Source organism: Ctenocephalides felis, unplaced genomic scaffold (assembly GCF_003426905.1).
Source record: "Ctenocephalides felis isolate EL2017-DRISC unplaced genomic scaffold, ASM342690v1 CF-g0.4_SCAFFOLD_03573, whole genome shotgun sequence".
Classification (NCBI taxonomy): Eukaryota; Metazoa; Arthropoda; class Insecta; order Siphonaptera; family Pulicidae; genus Ctenocephalides; species Ctenocephalides felis.
Window position 1 is genome coordinate 10,105,518 of NW_020539727.1, and position 21,971 is coordinate 10,127,488.

General features: G+C 26.9%; 1 protein-coding gene across 4 annotated transcripts in view; it reads left to right on the forward strand.

Moving 5' to 3' along the window:
* The window catches only part of LOC113389071 (calpain-A-like), a 609,920-nt gene that overhangs the window by 577,363 nt on the left and 10,586 nt on the right, over positions 1–21,971 (forward strand). For 2 of the 4 annotated variants that reach the window (XM_026626126.1, XM_026626128.1), the window contains exons 3-15: positions 6,508–6,681; positions 8,875–9,062; positions 11,039–11,173; positions 11,240–11,408; positions 11,594–11,775; positions 11,844–12,003; positions 13,675–13,765; positions 13,823–13,986; positions 14,055–14,153; positions 14,332–14,450; positions 15,516–15,558; positions 17,677–17,712; positions 19,071–19,215. In XM_026626126.1, the coding sequence (XP_026481911.1) occupies positions 6,508–6,681; positions 8,875–9,062; positions 11,039–11,173; positions 11,240–11,408; positions 11,594–11,775; positions 11,844–12,003; positions 13,675–13,765; positions 13,823–13,986; positions 14,055–14,153; positions 14,332–14,450; positions 15,516–15,558; positions 17,677–17,712; positions 19,071–19,215 (1,705 nt within the window). The remainder of the gene's footprint in view (positions 1–6,507; positions 6,682–8,874; positions 9,063–11,038; positions 11,174–11,239; positions 11,409–11,593; positions 11,776–11,843; positions 12,004–13,674; positions 13,766–13,822; positions 13,987–14,054; positions 14,154–14,331; positions 14,451–15,515; positions 15,559–17,676; positions 17,713–19,070; positions 19,216–21,971) is intronic. The other 2 variants (XM_026626127.1, XM_026626129.1) reach the window with 1 other exon arrangement.

Here is a 21,971-nt window from a genome sequence, read left to right on the forward strand (position 1 = left end):
CTTTCTATTAAGTAACGAGCTATATTGGCAGCCAAAAACATTGATGTAAATGAATTAAATTTCAAAATTCAAGAACAAATTACAGGCGAATCAGTTGATTCGGCAACTAACCAAGACGATCCACCGGAGTTTTTAAACTCGCTGGATTTGCTAGGATTGTCACCTCACAATCTTCAATTAAAAGGTTGGATCGGCAATTATAATATTGCGAAATATCGACCAACCGCGCTTTTGCAACGGCACAAGATTAACGATAAAAAAAAACTACCGAACAACGTGATGGAAGCGACTATGTATATTGAAAGGATAGTATAAAGCAGAAGATGTTCTCGCACCGTGCATCCCAATTATTCCGACTGATGTGCCATTTGAGTGCGTTTACGTTTTAATACAGTTTCCAGTGCGTTTATGGTATCATTAAGTGTTTGTGGTATTAGGTTGTCAAATATCTCCCTTCCGCCTTTTGAATAAAGAGCAAAAAAGCGGAAGGGAGATATTTGACAACCTTATATTAATTTGGAAAACCCATGGAAATTTGTATGTTGTCTGTTCCCGTATTGGAAAACCATAAGATTTGTTTGTCTATGCGCCAGGTAATCAAACAAAAATCATCGTTTATCACAAAGTACTACAATGAAAATTGAACTGATTTTTGAATTATGATTTACATGATTAAAATTACTTATTTTTAAATGCTTATAGTGTTTTATTTAATTATTTTTAATTCACACCGAATTATTACTCGGGTGACGGTTCTGTTCAGGGTAATTTTTTGCAAAGAATAGAAAAAAGGTAGGGACAAAACACCGCCACATTACAATTTTTTTTGACAGGACGAAGTCTGTCGGGTCGGCTAGTTTCATCATAAATTTGATTTACAATTTTTTATTAATTATTTTATAAAAAGAAAATCTAGTTTTGTTCACCCAAAAAAAATTAAATAATTAAAACAAGATTCTGCAATTCTTAAGATCCACATTCTTTGCTTTGTAATGATGGAATAATGCTTTAAAATTGGATTTCAAATTCATTCATATTATAGTGAATAAAGTTTTGAATATTCATATATATATATATATATATATATATATATATATACATATGCATATATATAAATTTGATAAACTTACATATACAATGCTTATTTTTCGAAAAGCACCAAGCATTATCCTTTAAAAGACCATTTTCTTCGCATTTTGTTTCACAATCCTTATGGTTTGAACATGTATAATCTTCAATTTGAACTCTTCCTTTATAAAAAAAAAAACAATATTAGATATATCATTTTTTATTAAAATAAGGATTAAACACTACCATAATTGGCATATATTCCATTTATGAGACTTGATAATAATATCACAAAACTGAACCAAAAAACGTTTCGCATTTTGGATGTTAAATATAAATATCTATAGTAAAATGCAAATGGTATTTGATTTGTTCAAAATATATAATACTTTTTATACCTGTTTTTTATTTTCGATTATTTATTTATTTAATAATTATTAATCAAATAAAAACGAAATGTTGAATAAGAACTTCTCGAAATATAGTTTTTATGCAAATTGAACCACATGTTATTTTTAAAAAAATATGAAATTGTGCAATAAATAAAAGAAATTTTTGTGCACCGTTCAAAACATGTATTACGAAATTTAATTTTAGAGTGTTTCGTCAAATCTAATAATTACAAATTTAATTAATTTGGACATTTTTAAATTATAACACTGATCTTTTCAATGTTTATCTGAAAGCGTATATGCGAAAGTGTATTTGCGACAAAGGATTTTCTGCAAAATTGATAATTGCTAATTCAATCAATATTTTTAATAACAAATTATGGTTTAGTCAAGTTTATAAATGTACTTTGAAATTACTTTTGTTATACAGAAATTGTAATACCTGTTAAAATTTATATTCAGAGTGACTGAAACGAATGTACAATTATCGAATTATAAATCGAGCTGAACCCATAATTGACTACATACATAACTTAGTACTATTGAATTTATATTTACCGAAATAATTATAGGAGTTCATTAATAAACGCATTAATTTAGTGTTTAAGAAAATCAAGTCTATTGATGCAAAGTTTTCTTTATTTTTCAAATTTTACATTATTATTTATCAGAAGGAATATTTGTGCTAGAATTGCATCAAAAGATTACTGCAATATTTGTATCATTTCTTCTTGTATGCACCTGTGGATAAAAGTTGCCAATTATTAACGGTTTTAAATTATTATTAATCCATTATTTATTCGACATTTTTTGATAGTATGATTATTATTTGTATTTCGATGTTTTATGGAATCTTACATTCACAAGTTCTTGTAAAGTCGTCAATGTTAGAGCATTTAACACCTTCTGTCGAATAACCAAGATTTTTGCAGATTTTTTGGCATTCATGCTTGTATGAGCATCATTTTTTTAATCTTACTGTAGTTATTTGACCCTTTGGAAGACCTGAATAATAGATGAAAAAGTGCCAATTTAGGAATTGTTGTAGAAATAAATATAGCATGAGCATGATAGCACAACTCATCAAGAAATCCACTAAAATAAATATACTCCATCATCATTTTTAAGTTCTAAATTAAACAAAAAACCATGTATGGTAGATCTAGGTGAATCTTGTAACTATTCCTTTTGCCATTGTAAAAAGTTGCAATAAAAAAGTTAGGTACACATAGTGTTAGAGAGAGGTGTTCAACCATTAATTAAAAACAAGTTTAATAAATAAGTTTTGAAGTAAAATTTAAGTTTATCCATAATAATATGTTGAATAAAATCTTAATCCAAATTAGGTGAAAAACATTGAATGGCAGGATTACCAAAATAATGGTTATCACGATATAAGTGTTTGTGGTAGGAGGGTGAAAATTTAGGGCTTTTATATATATATATATATATATATATATATAATTTTAAATTATCTGTGTATATTACATTTACACCGACGTGACAAAAAATCTTTTGGATCCTGAACACACTCTCCTTTATAATTTGTATAACCCAGACGACCACATTTTGTTCCACATTCTGTATCATATGAGCAACGTGCATCAATTAAAACCATTTCATAATTTTCAGCTAAATAATAAGTTTAATATTAAATTTATATCCAAATTCTTGTTCAAATATTATATTAAAATTAAAGCACCTTTCACGAATGCATTAAAATTACAATAAATGAAAACTATTCAATAAACAGATATAATAACAGTCTTCATTGCTAAAGCAATATGTTTCATTACTAACGACTTAATTTATTTACCATAATTGTTGTCCATAAATAGCAATTTGGATTGTTGTTTTCATAAATTGTACAATAAAATTGCAACATACTTGTTATTTTGTTTTTAGTTATATGCATGCCTATTTACATCTAACTATTTTCAGAAATTGCACATCTCTTTATCAATAAATTTCTCTGTAAATTAAATTATGGAAATAATAATAATAAAATCAAAAATAAAAGTTATAATTATAAACAATGTATAAAAGCGCCTTTCAGTTACACCAATTTTTTTTCTAATACCTTACCTTTCTATATTTTTAATATTAATAAAGTATATACTCTGCTACCGCATTAATTACACATAAATTAATACCAAAGGACAATCAGAAAAAACATTTTTGGTTTTAAGCTCCCTAACTATTTAATTATAGCATATATAAAATTAAACATGTCTATGCATTAATGTGATTACTATTTATAATTTACTCAATTACTATCCATTGCATATGAATGTAATTGAACAATTTTTCCTATTTTTTTTCAAAAAGTTTTCATTACATTAATGCTTATTGGTAGTAGCATTTATGAAGTGAAATAATATAGAAGAAATAAAATAATTTTTCCATAGTTTATACTTTTAATCCATCTGTTCATATTAAAAAAATTATGTAAATTTAAAATGAATATTTGATACAAAATTGCGTGAATAAACATTGTTTTCCAAACAATTTGTTGGTTTTAATATGTAGTTACAAATTAATCTACAAATTAATCTTTGGTTTTTAAAGTAATTCTCACTTTGTTTAAATAAATATTAAAATCTAAATTATTTTATGTCAATTATAAAAATTCTAAACATATATACATTCATGTGAGTTTTTGAAGATTTTATATATATATATATATATATTTTTTCTTCAATGGAAGAAATTCACATACCATGTGTCCAATTTAATATTTCAAGACCTACGTTTCGGTCAATGAAAGTTCATCCAAAAATACATTTTAATCAAAATGTAATAATGAAATATTTCAACAAAAAATATTTAATAATCAACAAAATTTTGATAATAAATTCAGTAGTGAAAATGTTGAAAGTAATTATAAAAAATCTAATAATGATTGTGATAAAAATGAACCAACTGCAAATAAAACTATTTGGATTCCTCTAAGGACTAAAAGTAGGAAATTAATAAAAACTTATGATGGCAGGATTATATTTATGGTATATAATATTCTTAAAATTTTTATTTTTTTTTGTATAGTTATATAGAACATTATTTTTTAAATATTGAAACTTCTTGAGAAATCTATTACCTATCTGTAATACAAAGTAATTTTCAGCATTTAATAACAATTCAAAATCTTTGTTACTAATAAAAAATACATAGCACTTTTTCTTAGTTTGTAATAATTAAATCAGAGTTATAATATTTTTTCAAAAGGTCTTCAAATTTCCGCAAACTTGAAAATGTTTTCTTAAGGAATTGCTTTTTTTTAAATCTTGTTTTGCAAAATTATATGTTTTTATTATAACAGAAAAATATAAAATTGTATTAAAATCTCTAATTGTTTTACAAATTCGAAAATGTCTTGTTTTGTTTTTCTACTGCCAATTTGTGTTGCCACATCACTCCTCTTTTGTGATGAGTTTATTTTTGATAAATACTTTTTTCTCTATTAGTATTATCATTATTATTGATAATGTATTAATATCTTAAACCACGAAAGAAATTATAAAATAATTTAAATAAATAAATTCAATTTTTCTGTTTTTCAGTTTGGTCTGAGGTTAGTTATATGTGCTCATTTCATTACTTAATATTTTAGTTATTAATTTATTTTTTTGCAACTCATAATTATTTGTATAAATCCAAAAATTGCAAATGCATATTTTATAATTCTTATATTTTTAGTAAATTATGTATAAATAACGCGATAAATATTTATTTTATTTTCTAGAAAATGCAAATTTATCAAAAACAATTGATTTAAAAGGATAGAATGTATTTTTTATTTATTATTTTCATGCATTTTTAATTTATTACTATTTCAAATTCAAGTTTTCATTTTAAAAATTGAATATACAATTTAATTTCATAAATATGATTGATATACAAGTTGCTTGTGATTTTTAATAATTAAATTTTTATTTTTTTTGTGTATTTACATCCATTGGTTTTTATTAACTTTGTTATTTGCTCTTATATATTGTTAGAGTTATCTATAAGGTTATTTCAAAATTTGTCGTAAAATGATGATTTTTTATCATCAAAGGCTTTTGTGGTGCAATTTAAAAAAAATATTTAGATATGGTTTATATTTTGCTGATATGTGATATGACAGACTTGTGAAAAATATGTATTCATCATAAAAATCAGTACGAATTTTACTTTTGTATAAAAAATCTATATTTAGTTATATATAGAATTTAATTTAGAAAAATTAAATTCTTTGTGAAAAGTTTATTTTAAAGTTCATAAAATTCTTGTGTTGCCACAAGGTTAAAAAAAATATTAATAATTGTCAATATTGTTTTTGAAAAAATAGTGTTGAAGTTTTCTGTGAAAGAAAAAAATAATTAATAAAAAAATCTTAACAAAGAACTATATATGAATCACATTCGTTATCTTTACATTATCATATCCGTTTGTTATTTAAAATAAATTATATCTATTAACCTTAATTTATATTTCATCAAAATGTTTTGTGAAGTTCAAGAAGTCCACAATCGTCAACAAGTTCCAAAAAACATTGAAATTTTATCTGATAAAGTTTTAAATTTGCCAAAACCCAATTTAAATTTTTGTTTTGGTCGAAGTGATATTATTAAAAGTATAAATAACAATAATTATAAATCCAGAGATAATATTAAGAATATTTTGTATGATTATTCTGAAACTGAACCTGAAAAAGAAGAAATTGTTGAGGCTAAAGTTTGGAAGCCTTTAATTAGATGTGAAAAAGTGCAGAAAACTCATGATGGCAGAGTTATTTATATGGTAAAATTTATAAAAATCATAATTTTATTGAAAGTGTATTTTGTTACATTAATTTTGCAATAATAGGTACAATAAATGCACAATTTTATATAACATCTGAACAATTTTCATACAACAACAGTTAAAAACTCAACCAGGGGTTATTTATAATTTAGTTAATATTACCTGAGCAGGTCATTGGTGAATTCCAAATTTCAGTTATATAACATTTACCAATTTAAAATAATTTTTCCATATAATCATTAGAATCATTTTTCTTTTCTAGTTGGGTGAAAAAGCTTCAGGTTCCCGTGCAAGAGATGTCCAAGATTTCTACAAATTGCGTGAACAATGTCTCAACAGTGGAACTTTATTCGAGGACCCCGATTTTCCAGCAGAAGATTCGTCCCTGTACTTTTCCAAACGACCTGATAGGCATTTCCAATGGCTCCGACCAATGGTAATAAAAAAATAAAAAATCCTAAAATATCGAAAAATTTATTGCTTTATTGTAAAATTCATCCATTCATTCAATCGGAGAAAAGTATCTTACAAATAAAGAGTTGGTAACTAGAGTCGACCTTCCTAAATATACCTGAATGATATTAAACCGTGTCAAAAATTTGCTTTTTGTTTAAATGTGTTTATATTATATTCAAGTAATTTATCTACTACTTACTATTTATCTTTACATAACTTTACTTCATTCATAGACCACTCTAGGATTTCGTAAAAACAGAAACAACTTTAGAGCCAAATCAGATCTTTGGCTGCCCTTTAACGGCAGGACATTCAAATATTTTATTCATCCAGTTTTGCATCATTATTTAGTGAAAAACTTACCACCATATCTTATATTTTCTAGGAAAATATTTAGTGATTCAATTAGCTTTTTATTACTCGTGTCATATTACATTACTTCTTATAAAGGAAAAATGCAACTGTGTATTTTTCACTATTTATATATCGATGTCATTTTTTATATATAATTGCCAGAAGATTCACTTAATGTCTATGTAGGACTGTTGTAAATATATTGTTGAATGAAAAAAAAAGAGTGCGCGTAAGGATCACACGCGATTGAAGTAAAACTTATTTGCTACTGTACAAAGTAGCAAATTTAAGTTAAGTAAAAATAAATACATCATATAACAATTTGGAATAATGTTTATTAGTAATATGGTAACACTCGTGATGCACACATTTATTAGTGTCGACAATTATACACATTTATATAATGATAAATTATAAATTATATATTTATGATTGCATTAAATATATGTATAATATTCACAAACAATAATGTAATAAAGGTCATACTTGAAATATGACATGATCGGTTTAAAGTAATTGCTGATTAATAAATTCTATAATCGTTCACACAGTGTATTATGTTATGTTGAACAACGCCTAAACAAATATTGTTTTCGTAACTTCAGTCATTCTGTAATAATTGTGTTTGAAGAACTTCATGTAATTAAAATTAACATACATTCATTTACTGTTTGTATTTTTTTACTTTTTCGCTTACGATATAATCTAATTCTTATAACAGCTGTAATATCTGTCTTGCCTAAAAAATTGAAGCCATACTTTTATATTTGTTTTATTTATCAAGCCCTGCACATAGCTTGATCTATGAATCATTTTCTTTTTTATGTGAACGTTAATGCAATGATCATCATCAATATTACGAGGTAATAAATTAACCATATTATCAACGTCAACAGGAACATTTATAATTTGGCCAAATATTCCAAATTGTTCATTTGCATGTCTCAATCGTCTAATTTGCATGAAACACAACCTAGGTGAAATTAACCTTTCAAATACAGTATCTAGTTTAGGTAAATAATTTGGTATAGGTAGAAATACAAACCCGTTAAATGTACACGAAGTGGGAATTCTACCCGAATTTAATGCCTTTTGACAAGTTTGACATCCAACCTGATTATTTGAATCAACATTCAAAAAACCTTTATTAAGAATTTGTTTTTGAGCATCATTTGATATTTCTAAGTCACTTTGAAACCAAAGTCGATCACACACAAAACATACATAGCCAAAGCTATCATTTCTGCGATCATTTGCACTACAATTATTTATGGGGGACGGGATAAAATATTCTTCCGATCCTGACATTTTTATTAACTCACGAATTATACTGCTAACCCATGTCGCGCCTAAAGAAGTTTTACTTCAAAAAATGTTTAGAGACTACGAGCTAAATACAAAACTCAAGTGAAAGTCGACACATTTTTTGTTTGTTTTTGACATATGATTTGACATTTGATGTATTTTTTGTTTTGCTCGCAGACTAGATCGAATAATTGCGATAGCTGCGCTTACTAGCGTGTAGTCTTCAACTTCACGTTGGCGTTTTCGTTGCATTTGTACGGATTTACACCCGTGTCGCGCCTAATGAAGTTTTTACACCCATGTCGCGCCTAAAGAAGTTTTACTTCAAAAAATATCTTACATTTCCTGATTTGTGGGATGGCCCATTCTTGGTTTCCAACTATTCAAATTCGGATATTACAACTCATTACAATTTGTGCTATTACCAAGTCATATTCTTGTCAAGGATTAAGTCCAGATTTCTATTTATTATTGGATTCATCATAAATGATATACACTTGTTCTGATTTTCCAGGAGTTTACTGATGATCCTCAACTATTCGTGGAAGGTTATTCCCGTTTCGACGTCCAACAAGGAGAACTGGGAGATTGTTGGCTCCTGGCTGCTGTTGCCAATTTGACTTTGGACTCTAAATTGTTCTTCCGTATTGTACCTGATGATCAAGGCTTTACTGACCAGTATGCTGGTATATTTCATTTTAGGTAAGTTGATAATGCCATCGGAAAAAGGGCCATCATCATCATCCTAAAAAACTAGTAAGGGGGCTTCCATTAATCACGTGATCAATTTTTCAAGAATTTTTGGACCTTTGATACGTGGTGATAATCAAAATTACCCCGCTTCCCTACCAAACATTCCGTGTAATTTTAGTTACCAAAATATTGTAAAAATTTTATTTTTTTTGCGAATGTTTGGATTTAAAAAAAAATTAAGTAAAAAAATCAATGCACGTGATATCCTACTATACGCCTTCCTCTCCCAAGAGATTTTCGTGATTTTTTGTCAACCCCCTCCCCTCTCCCCTTAAAACCCCACGTGATTAATAGACGCTAACAATGTATGGTAGTTTTCACCGATGCTATTTTAAAGTAAGGCGCAAAATATTTGTAATCAGGCATTGCCTTAAATCGGTCGACATCGCGATCACTAAGTATGTCACATTGTTAATTTTTTAATGAGAGTAGTCTTTTGAGTCTTGAGCACTGTTATTTAGTTTACGATACCTGGATATAATTTTTATTATATCCAGATTGTTTTTATTATCTTAATAATATATGGCTTTTTTAACGATGCTATTTTATAGTAAGGGGCAAAAGATGTGTAGTCAGTCAGTCATCACTTTAAATCTGTCGACATCGCGATCACTAAATATGTCACATTTGTCACATGTCAATTTTTAACGAAAGTACTTTTTTTAGTGTTGAGCATTGTTATTTAGTTGACGATAGCTGGATATAATTTTAATTATATTTAGTTGATGATACCTGGATATAATTTTTATTATATCCAGGTTATTTTCATTATCTTAGTAATGTATGATATTTTTAACGATACTATTTCAAAGTAGGGGGCAAAAGATGTGTAATCGGGCATCGCGTTAAATCGCTCGACTTCGCAATCACTAAATATTATATGTCACTTGGGCTATTTTTTAACGAAAGTAGCTTTTTGGGTGTTCAGCACTGTTATTTAGTTGACGATACTTGGGTATAATTTTTATTATATCCAGGTTATTTTTATTATCTTTGTAATGTATGGTATTTTAAAGAAAGGGGCAAAAGGTGTGTAATCAGTCATCGCCTTTAATCGGCCGACATCGCGATCACTAAATAAAAAGTTTGCATTGTCAATTTTTTAACGAAAGTATTTTTTGTCGTAAGTTTTTTGGGTATTGAGCACTGTTGTTTAGTTTACGATACCTGGATACAATTTTTAAATAGACGTTATTAACTTCCCGTATGGTAAGTTTTTGTAATCGCAAAAAAATCGAAAATGAACATTTTTATTTATCTTTGCGTTTCAACGGTTTCTGAATATTTTGGCATACCTCAGAAAAAATGGATGTGTGTGTGCGGGTACGGAACAACCGATTTGAATAATTCAAAAAACATTCGATTCGTATTAATAAGGAGATATGCTGATCAGTTTTTGGCGCAGGCGGGTCTAGCTGTTTCGAAGATACGGTGCAAAAAGTGCAAAAAATGGCAAGTTCTGAGAGTACAAATCGGCCGATTTGAGTGATTCAAAAAACATTCGATTCCTATTGATGTGGAGACGTACGGATTAGTTTTTGGTATAGGCAGGTCAAGCCATTTCGATGATACAGAGCAAAAAGTGCAGAAATTCCGATTAGATCCTAGACATCCGCTCATAGCGTTGTGCGTGAGCATGTCGTTATAGCTGAGTTGGTTGGCGCCTCATTGCAATTATTGATTATTTTTATTCTTCGAATGTTTAATTACGGTACGGGAGGTTCCAGCAATTTGCCTTAAGGCACGATGCCATGCGTCCCACTAGTTTAATTTTTTTTTCATAAGGTTTATTGTTATTTTTCAGTTGCATTCAACAGTTTTTTATAAAATCTCTAGAATAGCTTACGTATGGTTTGGAGTAAAATGAATCACTTAAACCTGGCAAATTTCTTTTCTAGAATTTTTCAAAATATATTGTTTTTCAGATTTTGGCAGTATGGACGATGGATCGATGTCGTCATAGACGACAGACTGCCTACTTACAGAGGCGAACTAGTATTCTTGCACTCTACTGAGAAAAATGAATTTTGGAGTGCCTTGCTCGAAAAAGCTTATGCCAAGTAAGAATACCTAAATTTTTGAAAACCTATTTTTACTATTCTATTACTAATCGTTATTTTTTGTAGATTGCATGGTTCATATGAAGCTCTAAAAGGAGGTTCAACTTGCGAAGCCATGGAAGATTTCACAGGAGGTGTCACTGAAATGTACGAGTTGAACGAAGCTCCTCCAAATTTGTTCAAAATTTTGCTAAAGGCCTATGAGAGAAATTCGTTGATGGGATGCAGCATTGAGGTAATAAGTCAACCGATATAATCAATATTTTTATAAAGACATTCTTCAGTTGTGCCAATGATTTTATCCATAGAATGCTTACACTTTGGCTCATTACTTAAAAAATTTTCAATCATTATTTATTTCCAGTAAAAAATTCTCATCTGTATCCTTAAGTTGTGTAAAATAGTCTATTTTTCTTATAGCCTGATCCAAACGTATTAGAAGCAGAGACTTCAGAAGGTCTAATTAAGGGTCACGCTTACTCAGTGACCAGAGTCCATTTTGTAGACATTGAAACTCCAAATTCTACAGGAAAAATTCCTTTGTTGAGATTGAGAAATCCTTGGGGTAATGAAGCTGAATGGACAGGAGCTTGGAGTGACCAGTAAGTAGAAAAAGACAATTGACCATTGATTGAAAGTTGTTGAATCTCATAATCTTTTATTATTTCAGGTCTCCTGAATGGCGTTTTATTCCACCCCATGTAAAAGAAGAAATCGGTTTAACATTTGATATGGATGGTGAGTTCTGGATGTCCTTCAGGGACTTCTCATCAAGATTTGATAGAATAGAGATGTGCAACTTGAGCCCTGATTCTCTCAGCGAGGAAAAGGTATTACTAGAGCAAATTTAGTCCAACAAATGTTATTTACTAGCTGACTCGGCAAACGTTGTTTTGCTAAGTGAGGTATATTCTAAGCAATTTCTAGAGAATAAAAAATATTAATACTTCAAGTGTATAAGGATTTATTGTTTAATGCTATATACAATGAGGTATTATAAAAACAATAAACCCCACTAGTTTCTCTATATTTTGTCAATACAATCAAACTGGAAGTTTTATACACTTTTTATAGAAAACATGGTATAATCCAATCCAAGTCTTTTTTGGTCTTTCGACTTATTGATTACGTTTCAAGTTTTTCAGATTCTTTTTGGATTCTGGATTTTGTGTATAATTGTAAATAATACTACTGAGCTTATACAAAATTTTCAAATCTCTGCAAGGAGAGATAGAAAATAATTTAAGTATTTCTTCTTCAACCTGCGTTTTGAAAAGTTTCAAGTAACATTCGATAAATTAAAGTAAATTTTATAAAAAGTATATATGTAAAGCAGGGCGAGACACAAAGGTCCAATTTGACTTTGAGCAAATATAAATTATATTTTGAAAACGAAACCAATTATATCACAACAAATTATCTGACTACATTCAGTAAAACTGTCAGCTACTTCAACATTGTAGAAATGTGCTTTTTTGCTGTTTTTCAACAATTATTTATCTAGACCTTTTTACCCCATAGACGGGGTAACTTGGAACAACCAGGTGGCAAACAGGTTTAATGGCTTATTTTAATTTTAAGGGTATTTGACAAATTACATTTTTAACTAATGCTATAAAACTACCAATGGAAGAAAATACTTTTATTATGGCTTTTCAAAGATTACCGTTTATCTCCGGATAGCTAAGTCATGAGAATCAAGGTTATAGCTAGTTAACATCTTTTTCCCTCTACTTTCAAATATTGTTGTTAAACAATGTTTAACTTTACCCGTTTTTGACGCATCGGCGGTGGCCCTTTTTAACCCCGGACCTTCATATATTACTATCTATTCTTCGATAAATTCCGGGAAATTATAACTGGGAAAATGTTATTCGACAAAATGTCCCTTTGATCGATACCAAATTTAGGTTCTGAATTTAAATAACATAAATAAAAAATAACTAGAAAATGTTTTATAAATACAAATGAATATATAATTATACAAATGAGATCTTTCAGAGCACCGTGTTTGAAAAAAATATGATTTGCAAAAAAATGCTATAACGCCAAAAAGTGCATTTTCATATTAACGTTTCAAAAAAGTTGATATTTTAAGTTTCTAGTAACACTTGCGGCTCGTTTACTAACGTTTTTGTATATAAATAAAACTACAAACAAACCTGCTTACTACAATTTAATCATAATTAAATAATATTCACGTAAAACATCCTATTAAACGTAATTGAACATCATCTTGTCAAAAACGTTTGTCATTTGACGTATTAGCCACCGTCCATTGTTTTATTCAAATTACGCTTCTACAAAAATGTTCAAATTAAAAATGTAAAGTTTCTACGCGATTTTCAAATAATATCTCACCTTTCCGACAACCTACTGATTAGCACGAATTTTTCAAGACTTAGACTGGCCAAATCGGTTTAGCCCTTTTCGAGTTTTAGCAGATCATTTTATCGAGCTCCATTTTTATATATAAGAATAACGTTTTCGTGTCTCCATAGTTGAGCCAAGGCAAGAAAAAGTGGGAGACATCCACATTTGAAGGCGAATGGGTACGTGGAGTCACAGCTGGTGGATGCAGAAATTATTTAGGTACGTCATACAATAATTTTTTTTATCAACAAAATATAATTCTAATTTTTCTTCTAGATACTTTCTGGCACAATCCACAATACACAATCACTCTCGAAGAGCCTGACGAGGAAGATGAAGAAGGCAAATGTACAGTCATCATTGCTCTTATGCAGAAAAATAGGAGGTCCAGAAGAAATTTGGGAATGGAATGTTTGACCATTGGATTTGCCGTTTATCATGTATGATTAATAATGATTGGCGATTATTTATCATTGGTTTTAAGTAATATTTTGTATATTTTTTGTAGTTGAGAGATCCTAACCGTATGCCAAGGCCGCTGGACATCAACTTCTTCAAATACAATGCTTCAGTAGCTAGATCGCAGTCATTCATTAATTTAAGAGAAGTAAGTAAACATAATAATAAATAGACAAACTGTTAGGTCATTAATATTATTATGATTTATTTTAACTTTCTAAATAAAAGGAGAGGTTTTGTTTCTGCTAGGAAATGTGATTTGATAATTGTATATTTTCTTGAGGTTTTAATCAAATTTGAATTATTAACTTAAATATTTTTTTCAGGTTTCCTGCCGCTTCAAACTACCGCCTGGTACTTACTGCATTGTGCCTTCAACTTTCGAGCCAAACGAGGAAGGAGAATTTTTGTTGAGAGTATTCTCTGAGAACAAAAACCACATGGAGTACGTAAAATTAATGGATATATATATATATATATATATATATATATTTATATATATATATATATATATATTTATATATATATATATATATATATATATATATATATATTTAATATTTTATGTTTTATGAAACTGCTTTGTAGAAAATTTAGTCATGGCTATGAAATTAATTTAATAGCTATTATTGCTTAATGTTTTTCGTATGTCATGCTAAAATTAAATTTAACATTATTAGATTTTCGGGAACGTTCTGAGAAAGGTTAGTATTGTAATAGCATAGATAAGTATCTAAATTTATGCTCTATGATGTAGTTTTATACGTAGATAAAAGTAGTATAAAATTATAAAAATAATATAAGGATTATGGATATATGATTTAAAATGGGATCAATTTTTTTTTAGTACTTGCGATTGAATAGTTAAGTCATTTTATATAAATTTAGTGTGGATTTAGGATAGTGTGGGAAATATATAGGCTTATTAATTATATTTTTGAAATATAATTAATTTAACTTTAACTAGAGCAAAAATCGATAAAACTTGCCAATGTAAATACTCATCTTTTAATTCAAAAAGATAGATTATTAAATGTGGTCTATATTACTCTATTTAGATTTAAAAAAAAAATCGAAGGCAGTGTAGATAAGTGTTGCAAATTTGTTTAGGTCATGTTTCATTTTAATTTTGCTAGGAATTATGAACTTGCCATACTTTCTTTTCTTAAGGAAGATGAATGGGAAGTTTAATGTAGCATTTTTTCAAGCATTTAAATTTTTTTTGTTGATTTTCCCCGGAAAATATTTACAACTGCCCTCCTCAACCATCAAATGGGTTTTCTTGGGAAAACATTTAAAAGCAAGGGTTGTAAATCGAATTAATATTTAAAATAATTTTTTTAACAGACTGTTCAAATTCAGATCAAACTAAGAATATTAAAATATTCAATAAGTAACAATGTGTTTTGAAGATCTTAAATTTATATGAAGTATATATTACTTTTGATTCCAATTTTTACAAAAATGTGTTTTTTATTATTATTTAAATGTGATTTTTTTTTTCTTTCAGGGAAAATGACGAGGAGGTCGGCGTCGGCGAAATCGACGACAGGGTGAGTTTTCTATCAGTATTTCTCAAACTTTTAGACATATCTATATATCATATTAACTGCACTTGGTCGTATCAATGGTTCTTACAACTAAAAACCACACGAACACACAAATAGCTGCTAAATCGATACTGAACACCAAATACACAAATGCTACTAGAAATTCAAAATTAATTATTCATTAAAATCTCTTACGATTTTATTTTGTAGTCCAGGATTATAAAAACTGTTTTTTGTACAAATTATATTGACTAAATTGAAATTTTTTGAAGTACACATGTTTTTTTTTTTGGAAAAATACATTTTATAATCCAGTTTTTTTCAAAACTTATTAAAAATTATTTTTCTAGTACAGATTTTTTTTTCAAGAATATATTTTTTAGTTTAGATTTTTTTTTTATTTTATTTATTATTTTTTTAGAAATAATTATTGACAAGAATAATAGAAACTTTGATTTTGGAGGAAAATTCTCGACAATTAATTCTAGGCACAAAAGTAATTTATTTAAATTTATTTAAATTGCAAATCCAACACATTATTTTATGATATTTTAGTTAATATATTATCCATTTTTATTTTAAATATTTAATTAAAAAATTCTGGACTATAAAACATCAATCACAATGTTAACATTTAGCCAGAAACACATGACAATATTTAATAATATTTTATATAATAGAAATGGTAGTAGAAACTTTGGTATAAAATAGTAGATAGTTTAGAAATTCAGCAAAATATTTTTTTTTTATTTCGTCGAACTATTTATTTTTGCGCTACGTATAAATATTTTTCTTTTTTTTGTTGAGAAATTTTTGCTTCGTAGATTTTTTTTTCATTTTTGGAATGCTGAAGGTGGTATAGTAGTGCAGTCGATGTTTTTATTTTTCTTTGAAAGAGACATTTTGCGAAATATAAATTTTTGAAAACAAAAACACTTAAACAAGACAAAAATACAGCAAAAAATATATGCAGATTAATATCAAAAAAATTACTAATTGGCTTTAATTTTCAGGTTTCATTTGGAATTAATGGTCATAAATTTATTTCATTTTTTATATCAACTTCTTTACACAAATTAAATCAATACTATACATTTTTAAATTTTTTTTTTGACTTAATAATATTATTTTTATTTTGAGTACCGATATTCATTAAACAAAAATCACCTAGTAAATTGTTTCATTTAGAAGTTGATCTAGGATTTAAACAAAAAAAATTATTGAATTCAATTTTTGAAATTCAAAATTGAACCACATTAGTCATTTTCAATTTATGGGAAATTTTATCCATAACGTTCACTTTTATCATAAAACTTTATCTTTTACTTTATTATCAAAAAACATTTTTTCATGGCCAAATCAAAGACTAACTTTAACAATTATGGTATGCATAAAATATAATTTTATTTTAACATTTTCTTTTAATTGCTAACAGGGAACATACATTTTGATCAAGGATACAAGGAGACGTTTTAATTTTGTTCATTCTAAAAATATTTATTACTCATTTGCATTAATAAATTTATTAGAAAATCTAAAATTTTAAATTTGAACTTAACTTTAAATTTAGAACGCCTTGTAACTTTGGAATTGTAATTAAAATTAATTGAAGCATTTATTACTTCACTAGATAAATAAGATAAATGTCACAAATGTAAAATGAAGCTTTTCAAATTTTAATTTTGACCCATTTGAGAGCTTTGGAACTTTGAAATTGAAACTTAAATTATTTTTATTAAATATTTAGTACTCCTACTTATATTTAGATGGTTTAGGAAGTCTTTTTAGAGGTTGATTGAAATATTTCATAAACGGTTATAAATTATCATAAAGTGTTGCATTCGTTGCAAAATTGTTAGTTTTTCCCCAAAATTTTCTAGCTTTTTCTACTGTACAGTTGTACAGTTTCCAAAAAAAAAAATCTATGGAATATCTCGTAGTTGCAATACATTTTCTACTATTAATTCATTATTTTAAAACATCGTTTTTTGACTTGGTTTATATATTTTTACCTTGATCAAAATCTATGTTCCCTGTTATGTGATGTCACTATATGCGAACGAATTTCTGGCATGTATCTGTCCGCTTTGTATCACATTATATTCACATTATAATTTTTAGGCGACTGGAGATAACTATAATGGTGGTATTAATAACGTAAGTAAAAAATAAATAAAACGACTTGTTTATAAGACATTATATTCCTGAAAACCCTAAAAAAATATAAAATATTGCATAAAATATTACATGGATGATCCTGCACAACTTTTGTTATGTATAAATTTTCGTATTAAAAATAAGTCATTTTTCCTTGTATTAAATTCAAATTGAGATTTTTTATATGTTTATTTTCAATTGACAAATATTTCATTTTTCAAGAAATTTTTACATAATGTCTTATAAATAAGTACGTAAGATTTTGCCCCGATCAACCCCATGTGTGTGTTATGTTGAAACAAATATTTTTTTTAACAATTATTAGGTGAACTTTTTAAATCTATTATAAATTAATCATTTAATGGATTTTATAAAATTGTACTTAAAGAATTAATAAAATTGTATTCAAGGAATTAAAAATTAACAATATGTGCTTTCTATAAATACAAAGTGTACTTGTTAAAAAAATTGTTTCAACATAGCACATTAATTTAAAAAAAAATTAAATGTTGCAGAATTTACTATAAAAAACTAATTATTATATAAGTACTTAACAGATTAATCCTGGTCTTGGTTTATATGTAATAAAATTAATACCAAATTACCTATTTGAAAATTGACAAAAATTTGATAACCGGTGTTGTGTCTAAAAATTCTACTAAAAATTAATAATTATTAATTAATATTATTTGTGTACGGATTTATTTAGATAGATTTATGGAAACAAAATTTTTTAAAAAAGCCTGAAATTTTTAAGATAAAAAAAAACAGAAGAATTTTTAAGATTGCATTCTTTTTAATAAGTAGAAATATTTTTTGTATTGTTAAATAATTTAGTAAAATAAACCAAAATGCGGCATGCATAAGTTTAAAAAAATAATTCATATGCAATTTTGGACTTATTGCAGTTATTTATTTAACTGAATTATATAATTACATCTGCCAAACATATACTGTTGGCTGTATCTTATATTATTTTAATTTCTGGCACATCTCAGCTGCTTTTCGGCAGTAATAATGTAGACATTACATTTTTCATGTATATTATATTCTGATATTGTCTAGGTTCATAATTTCAGCTAAATTCAAATTTCAAATGAATTGACATTTTTATCAATTTCCAATCTTAGCCAACTTGTAAATTCTAATACTTTAGTACTTTATCTAATAATTTTCATAAATTTTCCTGCAAAATTCATCAAAATTTAATTCTGATGTACATAGTAGTTGACCTAATACTCCACAGTCCAAAATAATTTTCAGATGTGTTTTTAACTTTGTTTTCTTGTTTTTTGTCTCTACTTTTATCACCACAAAATACTAATTCTTCTTCAATTTTTTTTATTCCAAAACATCAGATCGTGGTTCCTCAACCTGAACCAACACCTGACCAGCCTAGACCTGATGACCAGGTTTACCAGTTCTTCCTTCGTCTTGCTGGTGAAGACCAGGAAGTCGACTGGATGGAACTTAAAGAGATTTTGGATTATTCCATGAGGAACGGTAAGAATTTTTTTTTTTTTGATTGGTTTAATAAAATATTAGATTTGGTAGACGTCAATAACAAGACATCATATTTAGTTTTGTTCTTGATGAAGTAGAATTTTTGCAACATTTTTAAGTTCGGAAACAGTTCAGATTTTGGTGAATTTCAAAAGATGTGTTTGCAATGAAATTGACAAATTGTGTAATAATACATATGTTTGATATTATGAGAAAATTTATACATTTTCTAATGTTATATCGATTTTGGCTGGAGATATTCTTTAAGAACGAAAGATTTCATAGAAAGTTTTGATAAAAATTTTGCAAGGAAAATACATCCATCTAACAAATAATATTTTTAAATACCAAATAACATATTTGGATAATCAAACGCACCTGAATTAAATTTTAATGAGGTTTTACCTATTTTTTTTTAATATGAAATTAACAAGTACTGTACCACTTTACAATCCTGCGACAATTTTTAATAACACTTGCCAAGACTCTTAATAGTTAATTATATCTTCAGTACATTTTTTTTAAATGAGGGTATTTCAAGTCGGAAAATTTTTAATATCTTATTAAAATCATGATTTAACAAATTGTCTAAATTCTAGACTGATCTAGAGTAATTGTGTCGATATATATGATTCTAAAAATGTAATTTGAATGGAAAAAAATCATATTATATGAAAATTAACTACAATAACCGAAAAATTGTTTAAGTTAGACCAAAATTCTAGTTTTTTTCTTTAACACTCTTTTTTTATGAAGTAATACTTCATTATGCGAATTTTTCTTACCACATGAGTAAGTGTTTATAATTTTGTTATAATGAAATTTATAAATTTCATAAATAATATTATAAATATGTTATGAACAGAATTGGCGCAAAAACTTGAAAACTATACAATCATGATTGCCAATTTTTAATGTTACTTGTTGGTACATATTTTTTTTAAGAATGGTCTTTCGAATGCGACAAATTTTGCCTTTGTATTTTAAATTTATAGTTTAACAAATAATTTTAATTTTATAAAATTTGGTTCAGTTTTGTCACTATGATTGTGCTTCAAAAAATGCTATTTAGCGTTTCAATATTTAAATGAACAAAGAAGATAACTTACCAAAAAATTGCTACTATTTGATGAAAACTTTAATTTTTTTACTCAATTGGCCCTTTTATAAAGTAATTTATTTATAATTCTTACGATTTTTTATGATAAAATTTATATAATTTAGCATTTCTTAATAATAACAGGGTTCCTGTAATATAAGATGAAGATAATATTATATGTAAATAATATTTACAAATGAATTATGAACAGAACTCACAAACAAATCTTGAAAACCAAATATATTATTTCCTGAAATTTTTAAATAAAATCTGAACTGGTTCTGAATATCAAGAAGAAAATTGTTATTTATAAATTATTAGGTCTTATTCAAGTTTGAGTTTAAAAGATATACCAGTAAATAGGTTTTGTTACAATTTTTGAATAACATTTAACAAAGTCTTCTTTTGGCTTTAGTTCAATATCATATTTTAAAAGTTTGTGAATTCAAAAATCAGCTATTTGAAGTTAATTTGCAGAATGCTTTTGCGAATGATAATATATTGCTTGATTAATTCCTCTATATTAAATACTTAACTAGCATTGGTTATAACTTTAAATTTAACCTTTCTTTTACATTTGAACTAAAGTTTTTGATTTTAAAATTTTATTTAGTTCTATCTTCTAGTTTCGTTGTTTTTTGCATTTTGTTGTATAAATTTAAAGAAAAAGAAAAATGCACAAAGTTTAAATGTGTAGGTTATAAGTTTTAAATATTTAGTACATATAGATCGAATAATAGTTTACCATTAAATTTTAATTAGGTAGAATAATTATTTTTTCTGCATGTGCTTTTTTAAATGCTTTCTGTGAAACTTAACATCGTCCTATATATGTACTGGGTTATGATTGATTGGTGAACTTTTTTATAATTGGTAATAATTTTAAAATATGGTATTATTTACTTATGCAAAGTTATATTTTTTTTTCCTATTGATAGAATAGGAACGATAACGATAGGTTAGGCGTTTAATTTTTGCTTTTGCTTATATTTTGGGTAAGAAAACTTGATACACTTTATATATAGCTCGGCATGCAACACACTATTTGCCATTGTTAGTTATATTTAATTAAGATGTAAATACGTAATAGTTATTAAGATATATTATTTAATTTAAATTTTAATTTTAATCGAATTTTTGAATTTGTGAAATCGGTTCAGCCGTTTTTGAGAAATTGTCGATGAAAGGTCAAATTTTGACTTAACACATCACAAAAGCGACTTTTTTTATTCAACAAAAGACTGATCAAATTCGCCAACTTATTAATTATTTTTTCAAAAAAAGGCCTGTCAAAGTCGACAAATTTTGAAAATTTTAAATCCATAGTTTCACGAATTGTCCTAATTCTAGAATACTTGGTTCAATTTTTTATTCGTTTTTTGACACAAATTTTGACTTTTATATTTATTCAAACCTTTTTGAAGTTTTGAAATAGAACCGTAAAATTTAAGTATTTTTATTATGACCAACTCCATCGTGATAAAATTTTTTATTAAAAATGTACATTTTTTTAAATTCCCGTAGAGTAAGTTATAGTAATCGCCAAAAAATCCAAAATATTTTTTTTTGCATATGCTTACGTTTTAAGGTCTTCTGAACATTTTGGCATACCTTAGAAAAAAATGATGTATGTGTGTGTGTTGCTGTGCGGATACAA